Source organism: Gorilla gorilla, chromosome 4, assembly GCF_029281585.2.
Source record: "Gorilla gorilla gorilla isolate KB3781 chromosome 4, NHGRI_mGorGor1-v2.1_pri, whole genome shotgun sequence".
In the NCBI taxonomy this organism is placed as follows: domain Eukaryota; kingdom Metazoa; phylum Chordata; class Mammalia; order Primates; family Hominidae; genus Gorilla; species Gorilla gorilla.
In genome coordinates this window covers 13,873,091-13,893,183 of record NC_073228.2, presented here as the reverse complement: position 1 = coordinate 13,893,183, position 20,093 = coordinate 13,873,091, and the positions used below count along the sequence as shown (strand labels likewise).

The 20,093-nt window shown below is 47.0% G+C and overlaps 1 protein-coding gene across 18 annotated transcripts in view; it reads left to right on the top strand.

Moving 5' to 3' along the window:
• The window catches only part of TNRC6C (trinucleotide repeat containing adaptor 6C), a 148,910-nt gene that overhangs the window by 126,383 nt on the left and 2,434 nt on the right, over window positions 1-20,093 (top strand). For 10 of the 18 annotated variants that reach the window (XM_055388798.2, XM_055388800.2, XM_055388801.2 and 7 more), the window contains 9 exons: window positions 2,136-2,219; window positions 2,486-2,726; window positions 7,049-7,216; window positions 8,545-8,736; window positions 9,232-9,375; window positions 13,299-13,475; window positions 13,957-14,151; window positions 18,074-18,147; window positions 19,336-19,475. In XM_055388798.2, the coding sequence (XP_055244773.1) occupies window positions 2,136-2,219; window positions 2,486-2,726; window positions 7,049-7,216; window positions 8,545-8,736; window positions 9,232-9,375; window positions 13,299-13,475; window positions 13,957-14,151; window positions 18,074-18,147; window positions 19,336-19,475 (1,415 nt within the window). The remainder of the gene's footprint in view (window positions 1-2,135; window positions 2,220-2,485; window positions 2,727-7,048; window positions 7,217-8,544; window positions 8,737-9,231; window positions 9,376-13,298; window positions 13,476-13,956; window positions 14,152-18,073; window positions 18,148-19,335; window positions 19,476-20,093) is intronic. The other 8 variants (XM_055388803.2, XM_055388802.2, XM_055388805.2 and 5 more) reach the window with 2 other exon arrangements.

The following is a 20,093-nucleotide window of genomic DNA, read 5'->3' as shown; positions in this document are numbered from 1 at the left end:
CCAAAAGACAGAACCATTGGCATAAAATCTTTGCTAATGAGAGAGTACTTCAGCCCTCAGTCTTTCCCCTTTGCTGTTTTTTAGACACATGTCCAACAAGTTTGAGGTCTGCTTTTCTGTAAGCAGCAGGGGAGGATAGAAGGAAGGAGGGAAGGACGTGTCCCAGAGACACATGCTATGTGTCCTTGCTTTAATGGAAAGCACAGAGCTCTAGACATGAGGTCAGGACCAAGGCTTGGCCCTCAGAGACTGTTTTTTCCTTTTCTTTTTCTTTTTCTTTTTTTTTTTTTTTTTTTGAGATGGCGTCTTGCTAGTCTTGCTCTGTTGCCCAGGCTGGAGTGCAGTGGCACGATCATGCTTCACTGCAGCTTCTGCCTTGTGGGTTCAAGCAATTCTCCTGTCTCAGCCTCCCGAGTAGCTGGGATTACAGGCGCCCGCCACCACGCCCAGGTAATTTTTGTATTTTTAGTAGAGACAGGGTTTCACCATGTTGGTCAGGCTGCTCTCCAACTCCTTACCTCAGGTGATCCTCCCGCCTCAGACTCCCAAAGTGCTAGGATTACAGGCGTGAGCCACTGCGCCTGGCCAGAGACTGTTTTTCCATCTGTCAGAAGGGAGGCGGTGCTGTAGTGAGGAATCGCTGTGGGGAGGCAGTGCACATGTGCAGTCCTATTGCTTTCAGTCCGGAGACCACTGACCTCCAAAGGAAAGGAGACAGCTCTGAAAACAGGCACTCATAGAAAAAGCATGCAGGTTTAGAACTGTTACTGTAGAGGAAGATCGCTTTCTGCCACTAGATGACGCTGCAGGCATTGCTGCAGCTCTGACACAGAGCTGATTATCTTACTGATGTGCTAGAATCTTTTAGTTATACAGTAAGTTTTTATTGACCTCTATGGTGTGAAAGACATCAAGAAAATGTTGAATTACCAATAGGGTGTTCTAATTTTAAAACAATGTATTCTGTTCTTATTTTTTCCAGAAAAATTGGAAAAATAAAGTTTCAGTGCTTCCATAAGGTTAAGTTTTAGGTCTATAAGGATTCACTTAAGTAGGGTATTCCTCCATGATTACAGATGAAGGAGGCATTTCTAATAGTATAATCTCCACCTTTATTTGGATTCTACTTTGATGAATCTTGCCAAAAATGTCCCTAAAATTCATGTTGTAAGAAAAAAAATCATGATATTCAACCAACATTTCAAAACAGTCAAATGACCAAAGCTTCTATGTCAGTGTACAGAAGAATATCATCATAACTTTAACCAACTTTGTAGATGACAAGTTTGTGTGACAAAAGTGCCCACAAATCTGCATTTCAGGTTCTCTCTTAGCTTTCATTCCCATGATGTTATGGAGATAACCACGTTGTTTAACACACATTATTCTTGAATGATTTGGGACAGTTACTGCCAGTGTTTTGTCACATTGTCTGGGCTGTCCTGGACTTCAGTCTCCATCATTATAGAATAGGTTGGTTTTTTTTTTTTTTTTTTTTAAGTTTCAGTTTGTATGAATCAAGCAGAAGAATTTTGATTTCTTCATTAAATGAAAAATATTTGCTGACCAACATCATCACCAACACTAAACGGGTATTGACTCTGTGATTTTTTTTAGTTCTGCGCACTAAAAAAGTGGATGAGACATTAATCTTTTAAAAGTGCTCTGTGCCTCCAGAATATGTGTCAGCCATGGCTGGGCGCCGTGGCTCATGCCTGTAATCCCAGCACTTTGGGAGGCCGAGGCAGGCAGATCACAAAGTCAGTAGTTTGAGACCAGCCTGGCCAACATAATGAAACCCCATCTCTACTAAAAATACAAAAATTAGCTGGGCGTGGTGGCACGCGACTGCAATCCCAGCTACTCGGGAGGCTGAGGCAGGAGAATTGCTTGAGCCCGGGAGGCAGAGGTAGCAGTGAGCTGAGATCGCGCCATTACACTCCAGCCTGGATGACAGAGCGAGACTCCATCTAAAAAAAAAAAAAAAAAAAAAGAGTATGTGTCAGCCGCAGTATGGGCCAAGAAGAGTGGCTAGGTTCTCTTTTTTTATTTTTTAACTAATGTCAGAAAGTTGAACCATTAGTTCAACTTACACTTAATTATTATACTGTTTTAACTCTTCGTTCTGTCAACAGGCATACCAACGTTTACAGATCCAGCAGCAGATGTTACAGGCCCAGCGTAATGTGTCCGGATCCATGAGACAACAGGAGCAGCAAGTAGGTGCTACCCAGATTGATTTTTGTCATGAGCTATAATTTTCCCTGATAGAAGAGACGCTAATTGATGAACTATTAGATGATCGTTGATTTTTCTCTAGCCAAGCCTTCCTTTGAAAATTCCTGGGTTCAGCTAGGTTTGGGAGGAGGTTGGCCTAGCCAGTAGTGGCTTCAGCATAAAGACAATGAAGAATGCATTTGGTCCCTAGACAAGCCATGAGTGTCCCTTCCCACCTGGTTAACGCACCTATGTCTCTGCCTGCCAGGTTGCGCGCACAATCACTAATCTGCAGCAGCAGATCCAGCAGCACCAGCGCCAGCTGGCCCAGGCCCTGCTCGTGAAGCAGCCACCACCGCCACCGCCCCCGCCACACCTGTCTCTGCACCCCTCTGCAGGCAAATCGGCCATGGACAGCTTCCCCTCGCACCCACAGACTCCCGGCCTACCTGACCTGCAGACCAAAGAGCAGCAGTCTTCACCCAACACCTTTGCTCCTTACCCTCTCGGTGAGTGTCCCATGGTCTTCAACAGCCACATCAGGTAGAGAGGGTACCTGGAGTCTGTATGTGGTAGCCAGGGCAGCATTTCAGTGGTTAAGAGGACTGGCCAGCGCTGAAACCATAGCCTGTTGGAAATGCAGCCCCAGACAAAATCAGAGAGCAGGTATCTCAAGGCTTTTTAATTAAAAACATTTTTTTTAATTATTTTTTTGAGAGATGGGGGTCTCACCATGTTGCTCAGGCTGGTCTTGAACTCCTGGGCTCAAGCAATCCTCCCACCTCAGCCTCTTAAAGTGCTGAGTTTATAGATGTGAGCCACCATGCCCAGCCTCAAGGATTTGTAATAAGGGAACAACACTAACCACGTTGTACAGAGCAGGAGTTTTGCCGCTGCCGTAATGCTCTCAGTATAAAACCTTTAAAGGTAGTACCAGTCACAGCCCCCAAAATCTCATTTCCATTGTCAAATCTCCAAAGTTTGTTCTATTCCTAGTCTACTCTGAACTGTACTTTACCAGCCACTGTCCTCCAGCCTAAACCACAGAGAAGACTTTATAATGGTTTGGTCAGTAAAAGTATTCAGATTTACATTAAAAGCACTTCTTAAAAAGCAGTGGTTGTTGATACAACTCATTTTGTATGAAATGTGATTTGTATAATCGACCAAATCAACATATATATGTTGAAATCTAACTTGTAGAAGCACACTCAGCACTTGAAACCCGCAGGTCAGTATAAGACATGGTGCCAGGCCTCGAGGTCAGGCCAGCCAGGAGAGACACAGCTCACATACCTGAAGACACCAGAGAGTATAAATTAGTAAATTGATTCTGCATGGACTAATTTGCTGTAAGAATTCAGAAGTTAGTGAAAGCACTTTAGGCTTGTCTGTTGATTGCTGTTAGAGTCTGTAGATACAGGACAAAGGGTTATCGGTAACTTGGAAAATACATCTGTAAAGGGGCAAAGGCCAGTTGAGTGGTAGTGAATTTGCTACCAGCAGATAATATTCATTTATCTAATTCTATTCAATGTCTCTGAAAAGAGCGGTATATTGTAATCATATGAATCCTTTTTACTTGACATATTATAAATGTGGTATATCTTTAATATGAGATTGATAAATACTAGACTAGATGATCTCGTTCCTTAATTATTGTCTCATCCATTAGAGCCCTTTGTGTCGAAGTAGGTAAGACCTGACTTAGGAATTAGACTCCCTAGGTTTGAGTCCCAACTCACCACCAAGAGGCTCACTACTAACTTGGGCAACTTGCCTAGCTGCTGTTTGCTTCAATTTCTTTATTTTTCTTTCTTTTTTTATGGTAGAGACAGGGTCTTTCTATGTTGCCCAGGCAAGTCTCAAAACTCCTGGCCTCAAGTGATCCTCCCTAAGTGTTAGGATTATAGGCCTGAGACACCATACTGAGCCATGCCTTAATTTCTTCATCTGTAATGTGGAAATACTTAACTCCAAGGTTTGTTTTAAAGATTAAATGAGCTAATATGTAAAGTTCTCTTTTTTCTTTTTTTTTTTTTTTTTGGCTGGGGTGCAGTGGCGTGATCGTAGCTCATTGCAGCCTCAAACTCCTGGCCTTAAGTGATCCTCCTGGTCTCAGCTTCCCAAAGTGCTGTGATTACAGGCATGAGCCGTCACACCTGGCCTCATATGTAAAGTTCTTAAATAGTGCCTAGCACGTAGCAAACACTTTGTAAAATGTCAGCTACTTATGTGAGTGCTTCTGTTTTAGAAACAGATTTCATCCCACCTATTATCCTAAAATGCATTAGCTTCAGCTTTCTATTATTCACCTGTCTTCTTAACCTATATTTGGAGGATAAAGTACACTTATCGTTACTTTTTTTTTTTTTGAGATAGAGTCTTGCTCTGTTGCCCAGGCTGGAGTGCGATGGCGCAGTCTCGGCTCACTGCAACCTCCACCTTCTGGATTCAAGCAATTCTCCTGCCTCAGCCTCCCAAATTGATGGGATTACAGGCATGCATCACCACGCCTGGCTAATTTTTGTATTTTTAGTAGAGACTGGGTTTCACCATGTTGGCCAGGCTGGTCTCAAACTCCTGACCTCAAGTGATCCGCTCACCTAAGCCTCCCAAAGTGTTGGGATTACAGGCGTGAGCCACCATGCCCGACCACTTATCTTTACTCTTAAGGATTTTTTCTCTTAGTACAAGTTAAAGAATTCATGCAGTGAATCTTTGAAATTAGTTGAAAAATAATTTGGATAATATTTTATAATATTCACAGTAAAGTTATAAATGTATTAAAAGCAAATAACTAATAAAGTCTAGGAAACTTTGGTTGTAAAATTGCCTATCTTGTTGGCTCTCAGCATTTCTCTGCAGCAGCACCTGTGTTGAAGAGCCTGTTAGACACTCATCAATTCATGTAAAGAAACCAGCAGCCCATGGTCAGTAGTGGGGGCTCCTAGCTACCTTCCTTCCCTCATGTTCAGCCTGTCGTTGTTATTCTCAGTCTTTTGCCACCTGGAGTTCGCCATCTAGATGGGAAGAGCAGCCATATAAACGGGAAAAAATAACCTTGATACCGGTGTCATGTGATTCTTACAGGGCTCTAGAGAAGGAAAAGTTCACTTTCACTTTGAGTGGTGAAAGAAAAATCAGAGAATAGGATTAAGCTTGAACCTCAAATGATTGGATAGGATTACAGTAAATAAAGAGGAACCCTTTCCAAATAAAGGGGAAGCCTCACGTAGCACAGAAGAAAGAGGCCTGGCTTGTTTCAGGGGCCCATTTTGCAAGGGCCAGGCCAGTCTAGCTGACTTTCCCAGAGGGGAAGGTTGGGAGAGATGGGTTGGTGCCAAATTGTGGAATTTGGAGCATTCTGAAGGCCAGGTTGAAGCCCTGACATTGTTGCCACCTTACCTGGCTAGATCTGTACAAGCTGAAATGAAAAGAACCCACACAGCAGAGATTGCAAGTAGGCAGTCCTGTGGCACTGATGGGCTTGCAAAGGCGTTTTGTTAGGTCTGCGAAGTGTGTGTGTGCATGTGCGTAGGTGTGTGTTAATGCCAACATGCAAAAATTGGGGAAAGTGGCTTCTGGCTTCTCTTAAAAATGGCTATAGTGGGTCTGTGTTCCATGTAGCAATAGGTGGTTGGCCCCAGTAGCACCTGTTTATTTAGACAGGACAGATACTCTCTGGTTTGCCACAGTCCCCATGAAGCCCACTTCTTCATGTGCATGGCCCACCTGGCTCCTATGGGCATTTGAATTTGCAGCCTCTGAAATAAAGGTAAGAACCAGAATGTTCAGCCCCTGGCTTAGTAGTAGAGGCTCACTGTGCTTACGTACCGTGTGGCGTAGTACTTACGGTAAGGACCTATGGGGTATGTGTATGTGGTAATGGGAACTGCAGCTGGAAATACAAGGGGAGGGGGGCACTTGTGCTGGTTATTCCCTTCCAAACAAGCAGTCTGTCCTGCTCCAAACTAGTGTCCTCATCAGAAACTCTTTACTTCAACCTTCTTTTCATTGTCCTCCTCATCATCTTTCTTTTATTAACCTAGCTTAGTGCAGGTCCTGGACAGATAACCAGGTACCTGCTTTTAGCTATAAGAAATGAGCCCGGAAGCCTCAGCTCACCATCCCAGCTGGGGGCAGATGGCAGCACCCCCGCTGTCAAATAGTTCAGTTCCTTAAAAGTAGTTTGATACTTAATTCACAGACTCTTTCAGAGCATACTTTTGTAAAGGAAACTCACTAAAGGTAGAACTGAATTATCCTATCAGTCTGTTTCATAGGTGGTACTTTAGAGTTCTGGAAAAGTGTTTTTGACCTGATGAGTTTCCATAAGATATCCCAAAACAAAGAAAGATTTTCCTAATAGTTTGGACTTTTTCTATTTTCCTGTGGACTCTGAGAAGCCTCAGGACCATGTTTATCCAGCACTGAAACAAGTAAAATGAAGAGAATTCTGGGCCTTACTTAATCAAAGACTATTCACATTTTCACCTTAATTTAGGAATAATATTCCTAGAAATACATGTTGTTATGACGATAAGTAGTATTTTTTCACCAGCACTAAAAGTTATAGTTAAAATATTTTGTTGTATCCCAGCTACTTGGGAGGCTGAGGCAGGAGAATCGCTTGAACCTGGGAGGCGGAGGTTGCAATGAGCCAAGATCGTGCCATTGCACTCCAGCCTGGGCATCAAGAGCAAGACTCCGTCTCAAAAAAAAAAAAAAAATTTGCTGTAAGCGAAGACTGAAATAGCTTCTATAGGAGAGCTTTAGAATGAAGTCATTTAGAGGAGCAGGCGAATCCTAATCGCATCTCTCTCTTTAGCTGGACTGAACCCAAACATGAATGTCAACAGCATGGACATGACCGGTGGCTTGTCGGTGAAGGACCCATCCCAGTCCCAGTCACGCCTCCCCCAGTGGACGCACCCCAACTCCATGGATAACTTGCCCAGTGCCGCTTCCCCCCTGGAGCAGAACCCTAGCAAGCATGGTACGTCTGAGCTAGGATGCCTGTGGTGGGGTCACTGCTGGCTTATTAATCGATCGTCCTGTTGTATAGCATGCCCATTCTATACTTTTCTAAGAATTAAGCACTGCAAGTCGGATTTAAAATAACCCATTCCATTATAGTGCATATAAGATCTCAGCTAGTCACTGATCAAACTTCTTAAAACCCAACCATTAGATCTTAGCTACAAACTTAGAAATAATTTGAAAACCCCAGAGCAGCAAAGAATCTAGGTCATAGCCTGTGTACTTTTTTTATGTATCTATATTTATCAACAAAAACTTGAGTCTGCTGAAATGTTTTCAATAAAAGGGTAAGACATAAATAGAAAATCAAATATACAGTATGTATGGGAACTGCAGCTGTAAATACAAGGGTGCATTTCTGTTGGTTATTCCCCTCCATCCAAGCAGTCTGTCTTACTCCAAACTGGTGTCCCCATCGGGAACTCTTTACCGATGGACACACCAGTAAGGTGGAAGCAAAAATGATAACCATAGGAGGTAATCTCACTCTCAAGCATTAAATTTAACTCTGAACTTCCTGGTAGAATAAACAGCAAAGGAAATTCGGTAGGTTACGTAGTTCTCTCTTGATAGGAAGCATTCTAAAAAGAAAAAGGAAACTATGTCTCATGGTTAACTTACGGAAAATCATCACACACTGCTGGCACCTTTCTTAGCAGGAGGGCTCTGCTGCCTGTGGCTGGTTGGTTTGGTTCTGTATGAATTTTTAACATCCACTGTGTTCTTCCATAGTGAGGGTTTCAGACTAAAAGGAGGGAAGAGATAACAGCAAATTTGATAGCTAATCACAAAGACTCATAAGTTGTCCCCAAAAAGGTTTATTAAGGGCAGCTTCCCATGGTATGGATATGTATTTTGTAAAGACTTCTTACTGGACAAACTGAAATTGTTCTTCAAGGGTTTCAATCTTTCAGGGCTGAAATTGTAGCTAACTGAAACAGTCACTGGCCAGGCATGGTGGCTCACACCTGTAGTTCCAGCTACTTGGGAGGCCAAGGTGGGAGGATCGCTTGAGCCCAGGAGGTTGAGCCCTGATCACATCACTACACTCCAGCCTGGGCAACAGAGTGAGAAGTTGTCTCAAATAAATAAATAAATAAATAAATACCTAAGTCATTGATTCTTACAGAATCCTAGACAGACCAAGTCTTACAATTCATGTAACTGAATAGGGCAAGGCATTGGACCTAGAACAGAAGGTACATAGGGAGGCTTAGGGTATCTTCTGGTGTCTCTCAACTGGAGAGTATTCACTCGCTTCTTTGTTTCCTATTGTCCCCATAGGTGCTATCCCTGGAGGTCTAAGCATTGGGCCTCCAGGTAAGTCCTCCATTGATGACTCCTATGGCCGGTACGATTTAATCCAGAACAGTGAGTCACCAGCCAGTCCTCCCGTAGCTGTTCCCCATAGCTGGTCACGTGCCAAATCTGACAGTGATAAAATCTCAAATGGCTCTAGCATCAACTGGCCCCCAGGTAAGACCATGCAACACTTCTGTGCAACTGCAGCAGGTCAGAATGTGCTCCAAGCCTGCAGAGAGCGATTAGGCTGAGAGGACCCAGAATCTGAGCTAAGGATCTGGAATCGTTAAGCCCAGAGCTTTGGCATTTTCCTTGGAAATCCATTTGTCAGATCAATTTTGGGTATGGTTAGCATCAGGCATTTTTCTGTAAACCCTCAGTTCAACATGAGGAGTGGAAGGGGTGGCAGGGAGGAAGCACACTGCACACTATCCAGTAAAACTATTCCAACCGTGTGTGAAAACTAGCTTAATATGATAGCTGTGATACCTGGTTCTAGTTTGTTCCAAAGGATTGATTGCTTTAATGAAAGAGAGTATAAAGTGTACCTCTAATTTAATTAGCAGATTATAAAAATTTCTACAAACAGGACAAAACGTCTTTTAAAATGACGTGAATCAATGTGCACGTGTTCTGATCTGTGGCTTCTCATTTTGGTTTCTTAAACAGAATTCCATCCGGGAGTTCCATGGAAAGGACTGCAGAATATTGACCCTGAGAATGACCCTGACGTCACTCCTGGCAGTGTCCCCACTGGGCCTACCATCAATACCACCATCCAGGATGTCAACCGCTACCTCCTCAAGAGTGGAGGTGAGGGTGCTGCTCTGCCTGCCTCTGCATGGACGGTCTCTCTAGACCCATTTGGAGATGTCAGGGGTGACAGGTTGGGCTGTGAGGCAGGGATGGTACAAGGCACAGTTGGCGGGCACCTTTTCTAGTCACCTGAAGCAGCATGAAAAGACAGCAGGTAGTGCTTATGGGGAAATGGAAATCAATTTGAGTTTCTGCTGGATTTTTTATTATTATTACTTTTTTTTTTTTTTTTTTGAGATGAAGTCTCACTCTGTCGCCCAGGATGGAGTGCAGTGGCATGATCTCAGCTCTCTGCAATCTCCACCTTCTGGGTTCAAGCGACTCTCCTGCCTCAGCCTCCCAAGTAGCTGGAATTACAGGCATGTGTGCCACCATACCGGGCTAATTTTTGTATTTTTAGTAGAGACAGGGTTTTGCCATGTTGGCCAGGCTGGTCTCGAACTCCTGACCTCAGGTGTCGCCCATGCTGCTGGATTTATTGATAAGTAATGTCTTATCATAGAAGTGCCATCTCTGATAAAGTTTTATCACAGCATGCTATTTTGTGGAAGAAAGAGCTAGATTGCCATAGGTACTATCACTAATAAGGCCACCTAGGTAGTTCCCAAAACATTGAATTTCCCACTTGAAATATGACTCATTGGAGCCATGTGTTTTGTGTTTGCTTCTTTTCTTTCTTTTTTTTTTTTTGAGACAGATTCTCGCTCTCTTGCCCAGGCTGGAGTATAGTGGCGTGATCTTGGCTCACTGCAACCTCCGCCTCCCAGGCTCAAGTGATTCTCATGCCTCAGCCTCCCGATTAGCTGGGACTACAGGCGTGCACCACCACACCCAGCTAATTTTTTCTATTTTTAGTAGAGATGGGGTTTCACCATGTTTGCCAGGCTGATCTCGAACTCCTGACCTCAAGTGATCCGCCTGCTTTGGCCTCCCAAAGTGCTGGGATTACAGGCGTGAGCCAGTGTGCCTGGCTGCTTCTGTGGTTCTTTAAAGTGATAGGCTTCTAAATGTGTCTGTGGTTTGGCTGGAAAGCCAACATGAGTACAGATTGCCCTTTCTGTTTAATGCTGTGTATTCCTTGGGGTTACACAGCTGCTTTTTGGATGCAGCTGCATTTCGGAACAGGGATGTTATGGGTGTCCCTGCTGTCAGACACAGCCAAGTGGTGCAGGAAAAGGAGCCGTGTAAGATGGCAGAGGACAGGTGAGGCGCCAGCCAGAATCAGAGACCCAGCCCTCCCTGCTTGTCACACCTGGTGGGGCACCAGGGTTGTGCCAGACAGGAAAATTAGCATATTTTGAGGGATGTGGAGAAGTGGGATGCAGGTTGTACAGATCCAAGTCATAAGGGAAGTTGGAAAGATCGAAGTTGCATGGCAGAGCTTCCCGAGCGGTGCCCAGATGAAGCATCAGGTAGCCCCTTAGCCTCCAGGCAGAAGCAGGGCCACTGGGAGGGGCCTCTGCCATCGCCTGAGTGTGCCATGGTGTGATGAAGATGGCCTGAGAAACACGTGACAGCTGTCCTCAAGCTCCACATGCAGCTGTCCTCCAGCTCCATAGCCTGCCCAGTTAAGGAGATCAACTTGTGGGGAGGGCAGAAGAGAACCTAAGCCTAAGAAATGCATTGGCCTTTGAGATAAGGCAAGGAAATGGCATCTCCAGCCCTGAGCCTAAGAACCAGCCAGCCAGCCAACCTGCCAACCGGGGTGACTTGTAGCTCCAAATGAACATCGTTTGACTTCCCGGGTGCTCGATGTTTGGGTCTTGAGCCTGCCCTGGCACTTGTACACAGACATCAGTATTCAGCAGTAGCCAGTTCATGTGGCTCATGCCAGGCCTCCCCTTCAGCTCGTGACCAGCACGAGGAACCTTGTTGCTCCACTCTGGTACCTCTCTCGGTTGTATTTAGGGATACATTAGGGTTTGTTATTGAAAGAAAGGGGATTACAATGAACATCTCTTCACGTAGAAATTGCTAACTAGAAAGCACTAGCAGGCCGAGCACGGTGGCTTACGCCTGTAATCCCAGCACTTTGGGTGGCCAAGGTGGGAGAATCACTTGAGGCCAGGAATTTGAAACCAGCCTGGGCAATATAATGAGACCCTGGCTCTACAAAAGATTAAAAGTGAAAAAATTAGCTGCGTGTGGTGGCACACGTCAGTGGTCCCAGCTACTCAGGAGGCTGAGACAGGAGAATCACTTGACCTTGGGAGGTCAAGGCTGCAGTGAGCTGTGATTGGGCCACCGCACTCCAGCCTGGGTGACAGAGCAAGACTTCGTCTCAAAAAAAGAAAAGAAAAGGCCTCCCAAAGCGCTGGGATTATATGCGTGAGCCAGTGCTCACGGCCGAGCTGACACCCTTTTAAAGTAAAGGCCTTCTTGAGGGAATTAACACAGGAGCAGAGAACAGACAGCTCACAGGTTCCCACTTAGAAACGGGAGCCCAACACCGAGTTCACACAACACAAAGAAGGAAGCAGCAGACACCGGGGCCTGCTGTAGGGCAGAGGGTGGGAGGAAGGAGAGGATTCAGAAACTGCCTGTGGGGTACTATGCTCACTACCTAGGTGATGGAATGATCTCTACACCACACCCCCACGACGCACAGTTCACCTGTGTGACAAACCTGCACATGGACTCCCTGAACCCAAAATAAAAACTGGAAAAAATAAAAGTGAAGACCTGCAGATTACCCATAAATGTTAACTTCCCTCAACTCTGGTGCCCTCATTCTAAAGAGGTCCCTTGCAGCAGGGCAGCTGCAAACAGCTGTGCAGGTTGGACACTGCACGTGTCCAGGAGGTGCCACACGCCTGGTTATTCACTGCACAACGCCATGTGGGCCTACGGCTGAGATGCCATGGCTTTTCAGAAACCATCCGATTCTGTTTGTGGTCATCAGTTTAGCAGCCAGACTGTGCTCATGTTCCCTCTGCTAGCCAGGATATGTGCACTGGCAGAGTCATTGTCCCAATTAGAGCTCTTTGCATCCTGCGTTCACCCCAACTGTCACCATTATTCCATCCTCACTCTTCTTTTCCAGCTTCTTGCTTTCTTCACAGAATTGAAGGGGAGAGCCACATTAGAAAATATGAAATAAAACCAAGCAGCGAGGAGCTGAGCTTTTACACAAGGGATTGAGGTGCCTTAAGGATGGCCCATTTATCCTAAGTCTCCCTTTCAGGCACAGGGACAAGCTTTCCTCAAAAAACTACAGTCCTAGGGATAGAATAACTCACGTCCATATACACAGTTATTAGGACAGATGTCTCTTAATTATTCCTGTATTTAAAAAGGGAATCATGAGCCGGGTGTGGTGGCATGCACCTGTGGTCCCTGTGACTCAGGAGGCTGAGGCAAGAGGATCACTGAGCCCAGGAGGTTGAGGCTGCTGTGCACTGTGATCATGCCTGTGAACAGCCACTGTGCTGCAGCCTGGGTGACATTGCAACAGCCCCATCTCTTAAAAAAAAATTTTTTTTAAAGCAAAATATGAGTGTAAGCTGATGGGACACCCCAGTCAGAAGAAATACTCAAATTTTTATGGCAAATTTTGTAATAAAAGGCTTGGAGTTTTGTTCTTCCATTTTGTGGCCATTGTTTGAACTGTGAAAGGATGTAGATTGCCCTGGATTTTTATTTTACCTTATTTGGGAGAGGAAATCAGTGTGGTCCTTTAAAACTCTGACATGGTATTTTAAGCATTCTGGCGGGAATTCTCAAAGAAGCTCATGCTGCTTCTTACCCTTTGATTCCTCTGCCTTCAGCAACATCCCAGGCCTCCCTGAGTGGGTACAGGGACCCAGAGTAGGAGGCATGCCCCGTTTCTTCCTTCCCACATGACACTTTCATGTTCAGGCTTCTGTTAAAAATGGCAGCCTAGGGAGAGGTTGATGCCTGATGGTTCTCACACCCCACAGTTAGAGTCGTGAACCCGGACACCGCCACCACCTTGCTCAGTGCCGTGTTTGGTTCCTCAGGGTCCTCCCCGCCATCATCTCAGAATGCCACGCTGCCTTCCTCGAGTGCCTGGCCGCTCAGTGCCTCCGGCTACAGTAGCTCTTTCAGCAGCATTGCATCCGCACCTAGTGTTGCAGGTACGCGCCTGGCCTCTAGACTTGCAGGTAGCATTTTCTTTCTTTTCCCAAACAAAACTTTGACAGGCCCCAGCTTTTCCTATTGGCTCTTTACTCACTCCCTGAGCTGGGAGGCCGTGTGGCGTGATGGAGGATGGGTGGGGGCCTTGCCCAGGCACAGTGGGCACGTTGGGCACATCAGCTTGCACGCACATGGAAGTGGTAACATCTTCTCCATACAAGTGTGTGGGCCCACTGCCTTCTCTCTTCCTTTCCCCCATGGCCACAAGACAAGGGCTCTGCAAGGTTTTGAAAACTTAGAGGCAAAACACTTCTGGGAATTTGTGGTTACTTGAGTTTGCCAGGGGCTTGACTTGGTGTTTCTTTGCCTATCACACAGTCTGCTGGTGTTAGAGAGCACTCTGTGTGGCTCCCCAAACACAGCAGTGAGTTTTCTTCTTTGTCTCAAGACTGCATATGCTCCATCTCTCTGCCTTTCTAGGTAAACTGTCAGACATCAAATCGACGTGGTCCTCTGGCCCTACCTCCCACACGCAAGCCTCTCTGTCTCATGAACTGTGGAAGGTGCCCAGAAACAGTACTGCACCCACGAGGCCACCTCCAGGGTTAACCAATCCCAAGCCCTCCTCCACCTGGGGTGCCAGCCCCCTCGGCTGGACCAGCTCCTACTCCTCGGGTAAGCTCCATGCTCCTCGTGTTCCAATGGGGGCCTTACCCTTTAGGGGATGTGCTTATCACTTTGTCCTGTACCTCCTTTGTAAGGACCCCTGCCTGTAACTCTGGAGCCTGGGAGGGCTTAGGAGGGCACCAGGGCCACCCTGGATGTCCATCCAGGGCAGTAGCTGGGTGAGCCTGGTGTTTTTAGCATCAGCCTAGGTGTGCCGGCACGCAGCAGGTTTGCTCTGGGCCAAGAGGTCCCAGGCAGTTCCAGCACCCATTGAGGGCCCACACTGGCCAACTCTATCCTCAGGAGTGTGGCTGCCCCACACTGGGCCATCAGAGGCCTGCACAGCGCTTTAGGCTCTCTGCCCCCATGACTCCCCTTCGCACAGGGATCTGGATTTCTGCTTTTTATATTTGCTTCTCCACAAGATGTCACTGGGACGTAAGGCTTCTCCAGGCCCAAAACAAAACAAACCCCACCAGTTTGAAAAAACGACTCTCATGATATTGCAGCTTCTCTCAGGTGCTGCATGTCGAACCTCAGAGATGAAAGAAATGTACTGGGAATTTAGGAAACTGAAGATTTACACCAGCGTGGGCAACAAAGTGAGACCCCATCTCCACAAAAAATAAATTAGTGGGGCATAGTGGCACATACCTGTGATCCCAACTGCTGGGGAGGCTGAGACAGGAGGATGGCTCAAGCCCAGGAGATTGAGGCTACACTGAGCTATGCTTGAGCCACTGCACTCCAGCCTGGGTGTAATAATAATAAATAACAAAATTTTTAAAATCAGCTACAGATAGTGTATTAGTCCATTTTCACACTGCTGATGAAGACATACCTGAGACTGGGCAATTTATAAAAGAATGAGATTTATTGGACTTACAGTTCCACGTGGCTGGGGAGGCCTCACAATCCTGGCAGAAGGTGAAAGGCATGTCTCACATGGCAGCAGACAAGAAGAGAGCGAGCTTGTGCAGGAAAACTCCCATTTTTAAAACCATCAGCTCTCATGAGACTTACTCACTAGCACGAGAACAGCATGGAAAAGACCTGCCCCCATGATTCAGTTAACCTCCCACTGGGTTCCTTCACGAAACATGGGAATTGTGGGAGTTACAATTCAAGATGAGATTTGGGTGGGGACACAGCCAAACCATATCATTCTGCCCCTGACCTCTCCCAAATCTCATGTCCTCACATTTCAAAACCAATCATGCCTTCCCAGCAGTCCCCCAAAGTCTTATTTCAGCATTAACTCAGAAGTCCACAGTCCAAAGTCTCATCTGAGGTAAGGCAAGTCCCTTCCACCTACAAGCCTGTAAAATCAAAAGCAACTTAGTTACTTCCTAGATACAATGGGGGTACAGGCATTGGGTAAATGCAGTCATTCCAAATGGGAGACATTGGCCAAAACAGAGGGGCTCAGGCCCCGTGCAAGACCGAAATCCAGCAGGGCAGTCAAATCTTAAAGCTCCAAAATGGTCTTTGACTCCATATCTCGCATCTGGGTCACGCTTAGGCAAGAGGTTGGTTACCATGGTCTTGGGCAGCTCTGCAGGGTACAGCCTCCCTCTTGGCTGCCTTCACGGGCTGGTATTGTCTGCAGCTTTTCCAGGCACACGGTGCAAGCTGTCAGTGGATCTACCATTCTGGGGTCTAGAGGACGGTGACCTTCTTCTCACAGCTCTACTAGGTGGTGCCCCAGTAGGGACTTTGTGTGGGGGCTCCAACCCCACATTTCCCTTCCACACTGCCCTAGCAGAGGTTGTCCGTGAGAGCCCTGCCCCACAGCAAAGTATTGTCTGAACATCCAGGCATTTCCGTATATCCTCTGAAATCTAGGTGGAGGTTCCCAAACCTCAGTTCTTCACTTCTGTGCACCCAGAGTCTCAACACCACGTGGAAGCTGCCAAGGCTTGGAGATTGCTCCCTCTGAAGCCATGGCCCAAACTGTACCTTGGCCCCTTTCAGTCACAACTGGAGCGGCTGGGACACAAGGCACCAAATTCCTAAACTGCACACAGCATGTGGACCCTGGGCCTGGCCCATGAAGCCATTTTTTCCTTGTAGGCCTCTGGGCCTGTGATGGGAGGGGCTTCTCTGAAGACCTCTGACATGCTCTAGAGACAGTCTCCATTTTCCCCATTGTCTTGGGGATTAACATGCAGCTCCTCGTTACTTAGGCAAATTTCTGCACCCAGCTTGAATTTTTCCTCAGAAAATGGGATTTCCTTTTTTTTTTTTGAGATGGAGTTTCACTCTTGTCACCCAGGCTGGAGTACAGTGGCGTGATCTCGGCTCACTGCAACCTCTGCCTCCCAGGTTCAAGTGACTCTCCTGTCTCAGCCTCCCGAGTAGCTGGGATTACAGGTGCCTGCCACCATGCCCAGCTAATTTTTGTATTTTTAGTAGAGATGGGGTTTCCCCATGTTGGCCAGGCTGGTCTCAGACTCCTGACCTCAGGTGATCCACCCATCTCAGCCTCCCAAAATGCTGGGATTACAGGCATAAGCCACCATGCCTGGCCAATTTTCTGAACTTTTATGTTCGACTTTCCTTATAAAATGGAATGCTTTTAGCAGCACCCAAGTCACCTCTTGAATGCTTTGCTGCTTAGAAATTTCTTCTGCCAGATGCCGTAAATCATCTTTCTCAAGTTGAAAGTTCCACAAATCTCTAGGGCAGGGGCAAAATGCCGCCAGTCTCTTTGCTAAAACAACAAGAGCCACCTTTGCCCCAGTTCCCAACAAGTTCCTCATTTCCATCTGAGACTGCTGCAGCCTGGACTTTATTGTCCTTATCCCTATCAGCATTTTTGTCAAAGCCATTTCACAAGTCTCTAGGAAGTTCCAAACTTTGCCACATTTTCCCATCTTTTTCTGAGCCTTGAGTTCCAACCTCTGCCTGTTACCCAGTTCCAAAGTTGCTTCCATGCCAAGAACAGCTTGATCAGGGAGACCCTAACCCAGAGGCACTAGAGGAATTAAAGACACACACACACAGAAATACAGCGGTGTGAAGTGGGAAATCGGGGGTCTCACAGCCTTCAGAGCTGAGAGCCCTAAACAGAGATTTACCCACGTATTTATTAACAGCAAGCCAGTCATTAGCATTGTTTCCATAGATACTAGATTAACTACAAGTATCTCTTATGGGAAATAAAGGGATGGGTTTGGCTAGTTATCTGCAACAGGAGCATGTCCTTAAGGCACAGATCACTCGTGCTACTGTTTGTGGTTTAAGAACGCCTTTAAGCAGTCTTCCGCCCTGGGTGGGCCTGGTGTTCCTTGCCCTCATTCCGGTAAACCCACAACCTTCCAGCATGGGCGTTATGGCCATCATGAACATGTCACAGTGCTGCAGAGAGTTTTTTTTATGGCCAGTTTTGGGGCCAATTTAATGGCCAGATTTTGGGGTGGGGGTGGGAATCATGGGAGTTACAATTCAAGATGAGATTTGGATGGGGACACAGCCAAACCATATCAGATAGTTTGAAAGTAATGCTTTCTGCCTTTTAGCAGCAGCCTTTAGGGATTTGCTCTGTTGTATTAACAAGAAGAACCTGGGAGCACTGATTCCACACCGGGTCTGGGGACAGGCAGAGGTGGAGAGCAGAGCTTCCCTGGAGATTCTCGGGCCTCATCACCCCTGTCTCTCCTGGCACAGATGGGAAAACACAGGCCTCCTGGGCTGGTGGGAAGATCCAAGAAGTCAGAGTCACCACGGGGAAGTGGGAAGGGGGTCTGCAGGGACTGTGAGGTTTTGGTTTACCAAAGATAGCATGGGCCTCCCAGGCTGAGAAAGGCTTTCCTAAAGCACGCAGTGACGGCCTGTGCTGTCCCACACTTCAGCACAATAAGAAATGGGGAGGGCCGCACTATCCACTGGCACGGGGCCTTGTCAACCAGGTTCTCCCCTCTTGTTGCAGGTTCTGCCTGCTGGAGCACCGACACCTCAGGAAGAACCAGCAGCTGGCTCGTTCTTCGAAACCTCACTCCCCAGGTACAATATGGTGCCCCTGCATCACTGAGCATGATCCAGGGAGGGTTCCCGCTTGGCCCCCAATGCAGATGAGGCTGTCTGGTGGGGCAGGATAGTTGGGGGTTCTTGGTCAGGGTCCATAAGTGACGCTGCATGGGAGGAGATGAGCAAGTGCCAGGATTGGCTCCAGCAGCGGCAGCAGATGGGGCCCAGGGGCCTCTTTTAACCATGTTCCTGGTGAATTGTTTGTTTACCCACTAGAGGCTGGAAAAGTGTGCTCTGTAAATAGAATTGTTTATTTTACAACTAGCCATTCAAGAGTGGTTGGGCCTGGCTGGGCGCAGTAGCTCATGCCTGTAATCCCAGCACTTTGGGAGGCCGAGGCCAGGGAGCACCTGAGCCCAAGAGTTGGAGACCAGCCTGGGCAACATAGCAAGACCCCATGTGTGTATTTTTATAACATTTTTTAAAAGAGTCGTTTGGGGCCGGGCACGGTGGCTCACGCCTGTAATCCCAGCACTTTGGGAGGCCGAGGTGGGCGGATCATGAAGTCAGGAGATCGAGACCATCCTGGCTAACATGGTGAAACGCCGTCTCTACTAAAAATACAAAAAAATTAGCCGGGCGTGGTGGCAGGCGCCTGTAGTCCCAGCTACTCGGGAGGCTGAGGCAGGAGAATGGCGTGAACCCGGGAGGCGGAGCTTGCAGTGAGCCGAGATTGTGCCACTACACTCCAGCGTGGCACAATCTTTGAGACTCTGTCTCAAAAAAAAAAAAAAAAAAAAAAAAGAGTCATTTGGCCACATCAGACTGTGGGGCTAGCCAGTCCCTTCCCAGGACCCAGGCCACACCCACCTGCACATCTCCCAAGTCTGTTGTCAGCAGCTGGACCCAGGTGCCTTTTGCAAACCAGAGGCTCTGTGCGACGTGCTCTGGTGAAAGGAGAGCAGAATTCAAAATGGGATTTTTCTCCTTCCTCTGATTAGCCTAACTTATAAAATGTAACTGAAACATCCAAGTTTTTAGTTACACGTTTGGCCACAGAGATATAAAACGTTAATGTTGTAAAACCACATATTATTAGGCCTTTTAAAGAAAAACATTTTCCTAGTGTTTAGTGTATCCAATTTCATATGTTTTTTCTTGGGAAGGCTGTAGTGAAAGAAATCATAAGAAAGCTCATTCATGCCCCTGTGCTTCCTCTATCAGATTGATGGTTCTACACTGCGGACATTGTGTTTGCAACATGGGCCTCTTATCACATTCCACCTGAATCTGACTCAAGGCAATGCTGTGGTCCGGTACAGCTCCAAGGAGGAGGCTGCCAAGGCCCAGAAGTCTCTGCACATGTATGTTTTCTCACAGCCACCTCAGCGCTCCAAGTAGCTCCCCATCCCCCAGAGCATTAGGTTAGGGGTGTTGCAGGGGTGTCCTGAGCCACCATAGCAGAATCCCACAGGCTGGCCACCCTCCCACTTCTGGAGGCCGGAAGTCTGACACCCAAGATGAAGGTGTGGGCAGGGCTGGTTTCTCCTGAGGCCTCTCTCCTTGGCTGTAGACAGCTGCCTTCTCCCTCTGTTCTTATATGGTCGTCTCTTTGTGCATGTCTGTGCCGTAATCTCTCCTTATAAGGACACCAGTCCTGTTGGACTGGGGCCTACCCATGTGACCTCATCTAACTTAATTCCCGCCTTAAAGACCCCATCTCCAAACGCAGTCACATGGGGAGGTACTGGGGGTTAGGACTTCAACAAAGGAATTGGGGAAAGGCGACACAGGTCAGTTCCTCACAGGTATCTTGGGACTCACTGGTTTTTTTCTGCTGCTGAGTTGCTGTGTCTACTCCCTCCCTGTGACACATTCCTACACAGGGCCCAGCAGTGGTCCTCACAGCCAACCCTTCACCCTAGTGAAAGGTTGCTTTTGATAGAAGTACGAGTAGACCTGATCAGTAACATCACTTGAGA